Source organism: Ahaetulla prasina, chromosome 2, assembly GCF_028640845.1.
Source record: "Ahaetulla prasina isolate Xishuangbanna chromosome 2, ASM2864084v1, whole genome shotgun sequence".
Classification (NCBI taxonomy): Eukaryota; Metazoa; Chordata; class Lepidosauria; order Squamata; family Colubridae; genus Ahaetulla; species Ahaetulla prasina.
The window spans coordinates 157618075-157631398 of NC_080540.1; the positions used below are offsets into that span (position 1 = coordinate 157618075).

A 13324-nucleotide genomic window follows, 5' to 3' on the forward strand; every position below is an offset into this window, starting at 1 on the left:
TACAGAATACCTTGCTTATCTTAACATGTTTTTAAAGACTTCATCTTTTTTATATTCAGCAAAATCTCCTATTTCAATAGTAGAAAGTTATTCCTTTCAGATGATGAATATCAAACTTCATGGAAATAAACCTTACGCATGCAAGAAACAGTCAATTAAATGCATTATCTCTTTTCCACTTATCCTTAATGGGTTATAAACAGTCAAGAGCTCTTTTGAGGTAGCTTATAATGGGTGTGGAATAACTGATTTGAATTTGTTAGAGTTCTAATATTTCCTATTTATGAAAGTAATACTTTACAGTGTACATCATGCGGACAAAAGTCCCTAAGCAGAGGGCATCTATTTTGTCCCACTGTTATATTATTTGGTTGTCTTAGAGGAATGATACCTTTCAGGCCCTTGAGACAGTAAACCGTCAAACGTCTTTCTTCACGGTTTATTCCTAGCGCCCTTACCCATCTCTTACTTTCAAGGGTACTGTGTAAATCAGCTTAAACCTAACCTCCCAGTTTTACAAAGAAACCATTTCTGAGTGATGTTGGATAAGATCTCAATCTAATTGACAAGAAATGTTAACCAGGCCAGCAATATCTATTTTCTGATCATAGGGTGTTTTTTGCTATTTAGATATATTGCATTTTAAAATCATCGTCTTCCAGTATGTTAGATATCATTTTAAAGCAATGTGATTACTATTATGATTAGATATTAGTTTAGTTTAAATCAATAGAAATTAATAGGTTTATTTTCATAGGTCTAATAAACATTAGCTTTAAAGTCATTCTATTATTTTTATTAATTATTAATATAATTAATTAATTAATTAATAAAATTAATAAATTAATATAATAATTAAGTATTATTAATAATTAATAATTATTATATTATTATAATATAATAATAATAATTCTTAATTAATAATTAAATAATATTAATTGATAAATATATTAATAAATTAATATAATTAATATAATAATTAAGTATAATTATTAATTATACTTGCAATTTGCATACCGAGCAAATAGATCAACAGATGATGCTGTTAATATGGCTCTGCACTACATCCTACAACATCTTGAGTCTCCAAAGACCTATGCAAGGGTCCTCTTTGTAGACTTTAGTTCAGCATTCAATACCATCATTTCAGACACTCTTCTAACTAAGCTAAACCAGCTACAGGTACCGGAACAGACTTGTAAGTGGATCACAAGCTTCCTAACAAACAGGAAGCAGCAGGTGAAGCTAAGCAAGATCACATCAAATACCTGTACAATTAGCACAGGGCCCCGCCAAGGCTGTGTGCTCTCCCCACTTCTCTTTCCTCTGTATACCAATGACTGCATCTCCAACAATCCATCTGTCAAGCTACTGAAGTTCGCAGATGACACAACAGTGATTGGTCTCATTCGAGACAATGACAAATCCGCATATAGATAAGAGGTCGAACGACTAGCCTTGTGGTGCAACCAAAACATCTGGAACTGAACACGCTCAAAACCGTAGAAATGGTGGTAGACTTTAGGAGAAACCCTTCTATACTTCCACCTCTCACAATATTAGACAACACAGTATCAACAGTAGAAACCTTTAAATTTCTAGGTTCTATCATATCGCAAGATCTAAAATGGACAGCTAACATCAAAAACATCATCAAAAAAGGATAACAATGAACGTTCTTTCTGCGCCAACTCAGTAAGCTCAAACTGCCCAAGGAGCTGCTGATCCAGTTCTACAGAGGAATTACTGAGTCTGTCATTTGCACCTCTATAACTGTCTGGTTCAGTTCTGCAACCCAACAAGAAAGACACAGACTTCAGAGGATAATTAGAACTGCAGAAAAAATAATTACTACCAACCTGCCTTCCATTGAGGACCTGTATATTGCATGAATCAAGAAGAGGGCTATTTACAGATCCCTCACATCCAGGACATAAACTGTTTCAACTCCTACCCTCAAAACGACGCTATAGAGCACTGCACACCAGAACAACTAGACACAAGAACAGTTTTTTCCCGAAAGCCATCACTCTGCTAAACAATTAATTCCCTCAACACTGTCAAACTATTTACTAAATCTGCACTACTATTAATCTTCTCATCGTTCCCATTACCAATCTCTTTCCACTTATGACTGTATGACTGTAACTTTGTTGCTGGCAGTCCTTATGATTTATATTATATATTGATCATCAATTGTGTTGTAAATGTTGTACCTTGATGAACGTATCTTTTCTTTTATGTACACTGAGAGCATATGCACCAAGACAAATTCCTTGTGTGTCCAATCACACTTGGCCAATAAAAAATTCTATTCTATTATCTGTCTGTGTGTATTGTATTATTAGAATTGAATAGCAAAATATTTTTGTCCAGCTTGTAGGGAAAAGGCATAGTTAAATTTGATAATTTGATACGAATAATTTGGAAGCTTGTTTTTCATATTCAAAAGATCCTCTAAAAGTAGCTTTTCCCAGTTAATTTGCCATGGTAATAGTTACTTTTCAAATTATACAAACTTCTGAATCAAAACCAAAACTTAACAATTGAAGCTATGCTCCTTGGCTACTCTTTGCACAAAATCTTTATCTGCAGAAGTTAGCAGGTTCAGATTTTTACAACAGGGAGCTAAGCACTGACATCTATTTATTTATTTTATTTATTTATTTTGTCACAACATCATACAAAAAGATTATATAGTATATACACATATAAACATATATAGGAAGAAGAAAAGAAAAACAATAGGACAGGAACGGTAGGCACGTTTGTGCGCTTATGCACGCCCCTTATGGTCCTATTAGGAATGGGGTGAGGTCAATAGTAGAAAGTTTTTGGTTAAAGCTTTTAGGATTATGGGAAGAGACCACAGAGTCAGGTAAAGTATTCCAAGCACTGATGATTCTGTTGCAGAAGTCATATTTTCTGCAATCTAGATTAAAGCGGTTTACATTACGTTTAAATCTATTGGTTGCCCTTGTATTATTGCAATTAAAGCTGAAGTAGTCTTTGACAGGAAGGACATTACAATAGATGATTCTGTGAGTTAAACTTAGGTCTTGTCGAAGGCGACGGAGTTCCAAGTTTTCTAAGCCTAGGATTTCAAGTCTGGTGGGATAAGGTATTTTGTTGTTTTCAGAGGAATGGAGAACTCTTCTTGTAAAATATTTCTGGACACGTTCAATTGTATTGATCTAATAATGTTGATCAGTTAGGAGCAAGTCCTAATAAAAATTTAGCACCCCAAGGTGTTAATTAGGTAATGCGGGAGTTTACTTCATCAACTGTTAAATTGGATTTCTCCAGTTAGGGATATCAGTTTTCTCAGAGACACTTAATCTGATAGGTGGATAGGTGGATTAGTAAAATAAACCAATAGCTGTAGTTATTTCCTCAACATAATGTGAAAGATGTTTGGTAAATATTTAGCTCTTCTAGGTATGGGAGGGGGGGAAACACCTTCCTGGGAATGCAACAGCCTGTCCTAACTTTGTACCTTCCAGATGTGCATGGATCACAATTCCCAATCATAGACTACTTGAATACAAAACAAAGCAAAAGCTCAAATATTTTTAATAGTATATAGATGAAGGAATTATGGCAGATGTGTCCTGTAATGCAGAGATAAGAAACAATGTCTCTTTGGAAATTGTTCTACAGTTCTACAGGTACAGTTCTATAAAAAATACAGATGCCCTATACTTCTTTGCTACTGTTTTACGTGGTTCTTGTATCTTCTAACTGTATCAAACATGTTATTTTAAAAGAGCTGTTAACATAATGCATTAAGCTTTCAAAAGCCTGTAAAACACAGTATAAATTGGTATGCTCTATGTATGGGACAGCTCCCAGCGGATTTTACTACTATCCACACACTTAAAGGAAATTTGCCTATACAGGTAGTTTTTTTATTTATTTATTTACATTTATATCCCGCCCTTCTCCGAAGACTCAGGGCGGCTTACAGTGTATAAGGCAATAGTCTCATTCTATTTGTATATTTTTACAAAGTCAACTTATTGCCCCCCCAACAATCTGGGTCCTCATTTTACCTACCTTATAAAGGATGGAAGGCTGAGTCAACCTTGGGCCGGGCTTGAACCTGCAGTAATTGCAGGCTGCTGTGTTCTAATAACAGGCTTCTTTACAGTCTGAGCTACCACGGCCCCTTGACTTATGACCACAATTGAGCCCAAAATTTCTGTTGCTAAACGAAACATTTGTTAAGTAAATTGTGCTCCATTTTATGACCTTTCTTGTCACAGTTAAATGAGTCACATAATTGGTGACACAATTGTTAAGTGAATCTGGCTTTCCCATTGACTTTGCTTGTCAGAAGGTCACAAAAGGTAATTGCATGATCACCAGACACTGCAACCGTCATAAATATGAGTCAGTTGCCAAACTCCTGAATTTTGACCACATGACCCAAGGGCATGGTGCAACATTCGCGTGAAAAACGATTATAAGTCGTTCAGTGCTGTTGCAACTTTGAACAATCACTAAATGAACTGTTGTAAATCGAGGACTACCTGTACTCTAATGAACAGAGACGAACGGGGAGGATCAATGGCTAGGGGATTTGAGAAGTTCAAGTCTAAAAACTTCTGGGAAGCATTTTCACAGGTACAACAGACTCCTTATACTCCAAGAACTGTATTTGCAATGCCAGAATTCTCTGCATTCTCAGTGCAGACTTTTCCATTGGTTGGATCATTCAAGGTCCAATCATTTCCTTCTGTGCTGCCACTGTAGCTCAGGGTTCTCGGTGCTCTCAGAGCTCCGTTGTCTGCTTGCAGACCAGTGGTGAAATCCAAATTCTTTTACTACTGGTTCTGTGGGCGTGGCTTGGTGGGTGTGGTGTGGCTTGGTGGGCGTGGCTTGGTGGGTCATGGCAGGGGAAGGATACTGCAAAATCCCCATTCCCTCCCCACTCCTGGGGGAAGGATATTGCAGTCTCCATTCCCACCCCACTCTGGGGCCAGCCAGAGGTGGTATTTGCCCATTCTCCGAACTACTCAAAATTTCCGCTACAACGGCTCAAAATTTCCGCTACCGGTTCTCCAGAACCTGTCAGAACCTGCTGGATTTCACCTGCTGCAGACCTTCTATTACCCAACTAACTAACACCAACGGAACACGCCTGTAACATAGACACCCTGATAAAAAAATCTTTCTTAAAGTGATGATGTTATCTAGCCAGGTAATGAAAGTTCTGCAAGTGAACAACCAAGCTCAGACTTGCACCAAGGACTCCCAGATGATGATTCTGGCTGGGCATGATGGGAATCACAGTAGAGCAAGGCGCCTGATTTAGTGAATTGACCCACTTAGACACAGCTCTGCCGCCTCAATTCTGCCATCCGTATCTACTGTAAGTGCTCATCTGAAACCCGAGCAAAGATGCGCCCTTTGAAACGAAGAACGGTCAGGACCCCTGCCATTCCGACCTCCTCCATTAGGGGGCAGCCGTTCTTTTCCTCTTGCAAATACCAGATGCCTCGCAGTGGGAGGGGCAGGATTGAGTAACGGCTCCCTTTGTCCTCTTGACTCAGTTTACTGCGTGTACAAGACCCGGGGAAAGGCGTGTAATTTTCCTAGGCAAGGTTCCACCTCGATCCTGTCTCTCAGTCTCAGGGCTCGAGGCGTACATTTTCAGAGTCACGTCTTTTTAGAAAAAGATGCAGCCTCAAGTTCTCAGTTTGCTCGAGAAGACAATTCCACCGAACTCCGGTTTAGGGGTGTGTAGGCGGGTTTATGTCTAAAGATACACATACTCCTATTCTGTGCTCCGGAGTTCGTATAGGGGTGCAATCTTTAACTACAGGAGGATTCATAAGTTACGGTCTGGGGTCCCGGTGTGAAGTATGTTCAAGATTTTAGGTCGTAGTTTTGGGGTTTTTTTCCCCACTTCTCCACCATCGAATTTCATTTCTGCAAACAAACAAATAAAAAATACCTAAAGTAGTTCGTGTAGTTGCCGGATTCCCAGTACGTGCTCCTTTTGCATGGCCGAGTGATACTCGCTGAAACCAGAAAGGACTAGACTCAAAAAGAGCACCGTACAAGTAGAAAGGGGCCATTTGGACCACGGAGCCCAAGTCTAATACGACAATCCGAACGGAGTGGACCGATCTCGAAGTAAATGTAGATATCCCGAGTAGAAGAACTTGAGTCTAAAGAAGCATTGTCATTATTCACCCAAAGTTCCTTCCCGAATGAAGGTGAAACTAAAAGTGGCTAATGAGTTGGGGCTTAATCGGTTTGCGACTCGGGAGTCGAGCCTTATTGAAAGCCAAGGGGCTTTATTTGCAAGCCGTGTGAGCAGGATTGGGCCTGCAGGGAAAAAGAGGCGAAGTTCTTTGGGATCTTTGGGGTGTCGTCGCCTCCAAACAAAGCGCCCTCTTCAGGTGCTGAACTTCCACCTCGTCGCGAGGAGACCTTTTGCCGACGCGCCTGCAATTTGGGGGCGCCACGTGTGGACGGGGAGGCTTCTTGGGAAGGGGGCAGCGCATCCCGGGGAAGAGGGAGGGTCGGGAAAAAGGAGCCGTCCTGACTTTCTTCGATTGGATGGACGATGTCTTCGGGCGGGCGGTGCCGGGGGGCGGTCCCGACAGCCCCCGTTCTTGTCCCAGGCCGGGCGCAAGAGGGAGGGAGGGATCGGGAGGTAGCTGTCGCTGCCTGGCCACGGCGGCTCACTTCCACACCGACGATCCAGACGGGCCGAGCCATCCCCGCCTCCCCTGGAGCCGTCTTGGGCCGGGGATGGGGAACACCGAGAGCGGGGAGCCGGGCGGGAGCCCCGGGATGTTGCCGCCCCCGCCGGGAAGAGTTCCCATGCCGGATCAGGGAGAGCTGGAAGAGCGATTCGCGATGGTGCTGGTGAGAGAGAGAGAGAGACCCCTCCTCCCCTCCCTCCCCCGGTTAGATCCCTGCATAGATTCCTCTTCGCCTCCCTCACCCACCCCCCTACCCACCCCCGCTACCCCGGGGACTTCGCAGCCTTTATTGCAAATAAACTCGTCCGCATCTCCAGCGTTGCTGGAAATCGGTTTTTTTCGAGCCGCCTCTCTGTAGGACCAGAGATGGATCGCCAGCCTTAGTGCCTTGCTCCTTTTCCCTTTCCCGCTCTCCCAACTTTTCCAGACATTCCCCCCACCCCCCGGTCACAAAAGATGCGAAAAAGCCTTCTGGATCTCTTTTCTTTCGCTGGGGTCGAAGCCCAAATCCTGGGGATGGTGGGGGGGGGTGTTTGCCTCCCTAACCTCTCCACTTGTTCTTGGTGGTTCGGATTTTCGGTTCCTCTTCTGCGCCCGTCGCCTATACTTGTATGCTCAACTATTTTCCCTGCGGAGCGAGATTCCCAGCCAGGCGGCCGTTCTTTCAGGTGGATCGTGTCATTTCAGAGGTAATCGCATCCACCTCTTGTCTGTCAGTTAGCATTTTTTCCCCCTGTTAGATACTTTCCCCCATCCTCCTCCCTCCAGGTTGCATTGCTCATGCTGCTAGTCCTTTAGGTATCTCTTTTTTTTATGCATCCACTCAATTCCCACAGAGGCTTGAGACTTGGTTTTGAGGGATGCCCAGTTTTTAATTTACCTGGAATGTGTCACTGCTGGCAGGCAGATTTTTCTTAAAATTTCACACTATTCTGGCCCAAGGTGGATTTTCAATTAAGAGCCTGGGGGGTCAGTGATCCTTCTTGGTGTTTTTTTTTCCTTGTCTCTGCTTTATCTTTTCTTTTATGTACACTGAGAGCATATGCACCAAGACAAATTCCTTGTGTGTCCAATCACACTTGGCCAATAAAATTCTATTCTATTCTATTCTATTCTTATTATTATCTAACCTTTGTAATTTTCCAGTTCTAATGGGAAATGTCAGCAGATACTAATTTCCTTCAACTTTCTTGCCTTTATCCACTGCACATAGGATATCCTTTTAAAAAAGATTTTTTTCCCATTTCCCCTTCATTGTTCATCCTAACTTTTCCTTGCAACCATGGAATTTGGTTGATTTCTTTTCTTTTTTCCCCCCACTAACCTGGCTTTACCTACAGAAATGCTGCAGTGTTTGGGTTTTTTTCTTCCCAGGACTGATTTGAATGGCAAAAGTTTATGAAGCAACATTGTCTGGGATATATATGGTCTAGTCCTGTCCTGCCCAAACTGATGGAAGACATACTGATGGATTTTCATAATTTTTTTTTAAAAATGTGAATCCAGTTGATCTTGTTAACCCAGAATCTTGTGGCTTGGAAACCTATGGCCTAATTCACACAAGGTTCTAAAGCTTAATGTGCTTTGTTTGGTTTCAGTTTAACTCACATATTGTGGACCTAGCCTTTGTAGAGTTAAACCTTGGATTTTGGGTTACATGTTGTATGAACTTAACCAGTTATGGTTTATTGAAAAAAAACAAACCCATGGCTAATCAAACCATGACGATGTAAGGCAGGGGTATCAAACTCAATTTCATTGAGGGCCGCATCAGGGTTCTGTTTGCCCTCAGGGGATGGGGTGGATGTGGCCAGGGTGGGTATAGCCATCATGACATCACTTGTGTTAGAGGGGGGCACACCTGTGGTGGCCCGATCACTCTGCCAGTGAAAACAGTGAAAACGTTTGAAGGACGGCCCCCTGCAATCCTCTGCCAGCAAAAATGGAGCACGCAGCCCTCCCAAACTCCATTTTTACTGGCAGAGGCACCGCGGGCCGGTCCTTCGCTATTTCCAGGGTGGCCCCACGGGTCAGATCTAAGCACCCCGCTGGCCAGATCTGTCCTCTGGGCCTTGAGTTTGACACCCCTGATGTAAGGGATGATGATGATGCTGGCTATAATATTGCATTACCTTCCTAAAATGTGGTTTTATCATTCCTACGCAATCCAAATAGAAAGCAATATGGGATTATACAGGGTTTATGTGATCTATGGATTGATTTAGATTTCTAGTAAGACTCCTAATCTGTACTAACAGCTGCGATGTTAAGAATGAATGTGGTGGAATTACTTTCGAAAGTGTTAAATGTAATCTAAAACGGAGGTCTCCAACCTTGGCAACTTTAAGACTTGTGGACTTCAACTCCCAGAATTCCTCAGCCAGCTTTGCTCAGCCAGCTTTGAGACCCCTGGTCTAAAAAGACTGGAGGATAACCTTGTGACTTCTTCATAAAAAGAAGAAAGGAAGAGTTGTGTGGCTCCTCCTACTTCCATAAGTATATTGGGGTGAAATGTGAATGTGGAATTAGATGTGTTTTTAGAAGTTACATTTAATATTCTTCCCAGGAATTCTTGGCAGTTTGTGTAGCTCTTGTTCACTTTGTTCCTCCCACTATCCTTAGTTTAGGCTGAGAGGAGCCTTGACCAGTCACTTGCCAAAAATGCAGGAAGAGCCACTTTTGTATCTTGTAGCCTTAGACTTTTGCACCTTGACTGCACCGGGAAGGTCTGGTGTGTGAACTTTTCTTCACCCATTGAGTTTCTTGTAAAAACTTGTAAGCTTCAAAAAAAAGAAAGAAAGAAAGAAAGAAAGAAAGAAAGAAAGAAAGAAAGAAAGAAAGAAAGAAAAAGAAAAAAAGAGCAGATGTTCCCCTTCCAGATTCAATGTTTGAAGGGCTAAAGGCTGCCAACAGTGAGGATAAGAATTTGTCAATAGAGTCAACAAATGTCCTCCCTTGGTATATTCTGAGAATGGATTGAGATACACTCCCTCTATCTATAGTTTCTGGCAGAGCTTCATAGAAGAGATAGGTTGAGCATCTTCACTGCATTCTTAATCCTCCTTTAGTTGCAAGACTTTGCTGGCTATTGCAGGATGACGCGGAGTTCAAGGCTACCTATTCAGCTTGTATGGCCAATTGTACAAGATCTATAAAAATGTCCCGTATAAACATCTTCCATCTTCAGCCTGTAAAATAAGGTAGCACTGGCAGGGAATGCTGCCTTATTTTCCAGTATGAAAATTACATGTTAAAGATGTTTTTGCAACAAAACAGTTTGCAAAATCATGCACGTCCCTTCTGCTGATACATTGATAAGAAACACTTCAGAATTCCACATGAAGACAAATCCATTCTGTGCCGTTGCTAGGGTAACCTTTTCCTGGTGCCTGCTATATGCATTGGAATACAGGTCTCATTCTCTCATATAGGTGAGAAAAATTAAGATAGGGTGCTTGACTGTCACAGGGAGAACAATCTATGGCCGGCATACTTGCAGATCACAGAGCTCAAATTGGGAGTGTGAGTGTGTGTAACATTTTAAAACTATTTTGCACTTGGGAAGGGGGAGATTAAAGGGCAAAAATTTCCTTAAATCCCTCCTCCCTGACTACATGGGGTAGGAATATTAAAGGACAAGCGGATGCCTTTCCATTAGAAACTCCAGAATGTAAGTACAGAAAAGAACGTACTTATCCCTGGCCGAAAACTACGGCGATCCGGGTTTAAACAGCCTGCATAACATTTCTCTTAGGAATTTAAATAGAAGAATTTAGTTTGTCTATTATTAGAAAAAGTTTGTGTAATTCAGGTACATGTATCAAACACACTTCTATAATAATTAAACAAATTAACAGACACATTAGGCACATTTATTGATCTTGCAAAGAACATTTCTCTGAGAATTTTAATAAAAATATTGACACTGTCGCTGTGGGTGTTTGAGATTTCAAGACAATTGGTGAGCTTTTAGTGATACTTGTGGTTGTATACCTGGGGGGATGGGATTTCCGTGCAGTTATTTTTCCTTAGTTAATGGAGAGTTTGTTTGTTAAAAAATTCCACTTCAGTGATGTCAGAATGAGAGGAAGTTGACAGCATGTGATACATAGTTTTCTTCTTTATGAATCTTTTGTCAATGGGTAGGTTATTCTTTGAATGTTGCCAGTTTAGGAAATAAGATGGTAATTCAAAAGTGCATGATACTGGATTAAAGAAGCACTAATAAACTGTTAAAGAAACCATTGCTGCTTCTAGTCCCATTAGTTGTCCACTATGATTGACAGTAGCTTTCCACACTCATTGACTGGAGATATTGGGCCCACACATTAGAAAATTTTGCATGCAAACCATTCTACCTTTGAGTTACAGCCCATGACAGCATCCAAAATCTACTAATGTAATGTTGCAGGTCCTATTTTGCAATTTAGAATGAGAAAGAGCACCAAATGTAAGTACAGAATTCAGCATCCTGAAATTCTTAGTTTGATTATTTCAGATTTAAAAACAAGCACATCTTTGGCTAGCTTTTATGACTGAGGATGTTTTTGAAAGCATTAGATAAAGCCTACTATAATATAAAAATGAGATTTAGCTAACCACAAGCTTGAACATAATAACATTCCTAGTTATTGGAAGGTTGTTTTTCCATACCTGTGGGAAAGATTAACAAGTAGAAGAAAATGCAAATGTTACACAAAAATGCTGCAAAATAGGTAAATATATGCAAGTTTGATCAATTAGCATAAATTGCTCTGGTTCCTAGTTCCAAACTAAATATGGAATTTGAATTTACTGGATGCAGAATTATAATGTTTAATATGCATAAATGTGTGTGGGATGGTCTTGGTAGAGCACACATGGTTCTGGGGGAAAAAATAAAGAGCAGCCTGTATTTATGAAGGTCTCAACCTTTATGGCTGATGAATTCCAGTTCATAATTTAAGCAGATGCAGTTTTAACCTTCTTGGAGGCAGTTTTAAGCAGCATTGTAAGTGTAATACAGAAGAAGATACATTTTGGCATTCTGTGAGGTAATTTGAGCACTCACTTCATACTGAGTCTGTCAGCCATGCTGCTTTCCTCTGGCATAATATGCAACAGTTCTGAACTAACTAGTAATTGATCAAATTAATCCACTCTCCAGTGCGAATGGTGTGTTATGTGTTCCAGATCTCAGATACTAGGCTGGAACATTTTAGTTTGATCTCTTAGGGCAGTGATGGCTAACCTTTTTGCCGTCAGATGCCAAAAGCAGGGGGGAGTGCAGGGGGATCACAGATGTGCGTGCCCACACTCATAATCAATGCGCTCCGCCCCCATACATGCATGCGCGACCCCCCGCGCTCCTCCCACTTTTGGCACGCGGTGGCACGGTGGGCCCAGTAGGCCTATTTTTTGCCCTCCCCAGGCTCCAGAGGCTTTCTAGGAGCCTGGGGAGGGTGAGAATGGCCTTCTCCACCCCCCTGGAGGTCATCTGAAGGCCAGTAACGCCCATTTCCTGGCTTCCGGTGGGCCCGAAAGGCCCGAAAATCACCTGGCCCGCGCATGCATGTGTCCTGGAGCTGAGCTAGGGCAATGCTTGCGTGCCCACAGATATGGCTCCGTGTGCCACCTGTGGCACGCGTGCCATAGGTTCGCCATCATGGTCTTAGGGCTTTTTGCTGCTCTTTTTTCTTCATTGTAGTGTTACTATGGAAAAGCACTAGAGTTTATGATTTTTATTAATTCTCCTGTATCTCTGAAAATGTATTACATTACTCTAGAAATTGTAGCCCTGGACAAGTCCTGTTCTTTGTGTGTTATAGATGAGAGGTGAGGAACCTTTGTGTAGTGAGAGATTACATTTTTAAACATTATATTTGGCATCCAAGAGCCACAACAACATAAATGCAATGATGTCTGTGGAGGGGCAGAGCAGAAGTTTTGGGCTTGTTTTCTCCGGTTTTGAAAAGATCAATCTTTTAAAGATTGATCAATGACTTAAGTCCATTCAGTGCTTAGCATGCCATAGTTGTTCATAATTAAAATATATATATATTCTGCCACATCTCACCAATTTGAAATGGATTTTATTGATACATTTCTCTTCTGAAAATTTATGGAAAGTATTCTTCCCTTATTGCCATCATATTTTCTGGTACAGTTTTGAACACTTACAAAAAAGGCTTGCTCACAGACTATGGATTGGACCCTTCCAATGAATGTGAATTCTGATTAAATATGAAATAGCAGCAACCTGCCTTATACAACGGGTAGAACAGCTTTATGTGCTGCCTGTAAATATATATACCAGAGGTTTAAATTCCCAGAGCTATCCTTGTCAAGGAATTATCTTTGCCCTTTGATCTAATTTTGGTCTTTTCTCATAGCATAGAAAGCGGTTTTCCGGTTATTTTACATGAAAATAATCTGATTGTAAGAAAGCCATAAATTTCAAAAGACAAAATATATATATAACATTTTAGTTATACAATGGGGCTTTAATGAAACCCCAGAGCCTCCATTTTAGACTTCCCACCCCCATGATAGCCAATGTTAGTACAGCCTTTTAAACCCGAAGGAATTAGGAACATCATATAAGAAAAAAGATGACCTACTCTGCC

General features: G+C 41.2%; 1 protein-coding gene across 3 annotated transcripts in view; it reads left to right on the forward strand.

The window, feature by feature from the left end:
- Nucleotides 1-6555: 6555 nt before the first annotated feature.
- Nucleotides 6556-13324, forward strand: part of FMNL3 (formin like 3) — a 117400-nt gene continuing 110631 nt past the window's right edge. For all 3 annotated transcript variants that reach the window (XM_058165984.1, XM_058165987.1, XM_058165985.1), the window contains exon 1: nucleotides 6556-6882. In XM_058165984.1, coding sequence (XP_058021967.1) covers nucleotides 6571-6882 — 312 coding nt within the window. In that variant the 5' untranslated portion in view covers nucleotides 6556-6570. The remainder of the gene's footprint in view (nucleotides 6883-13324) is intronic.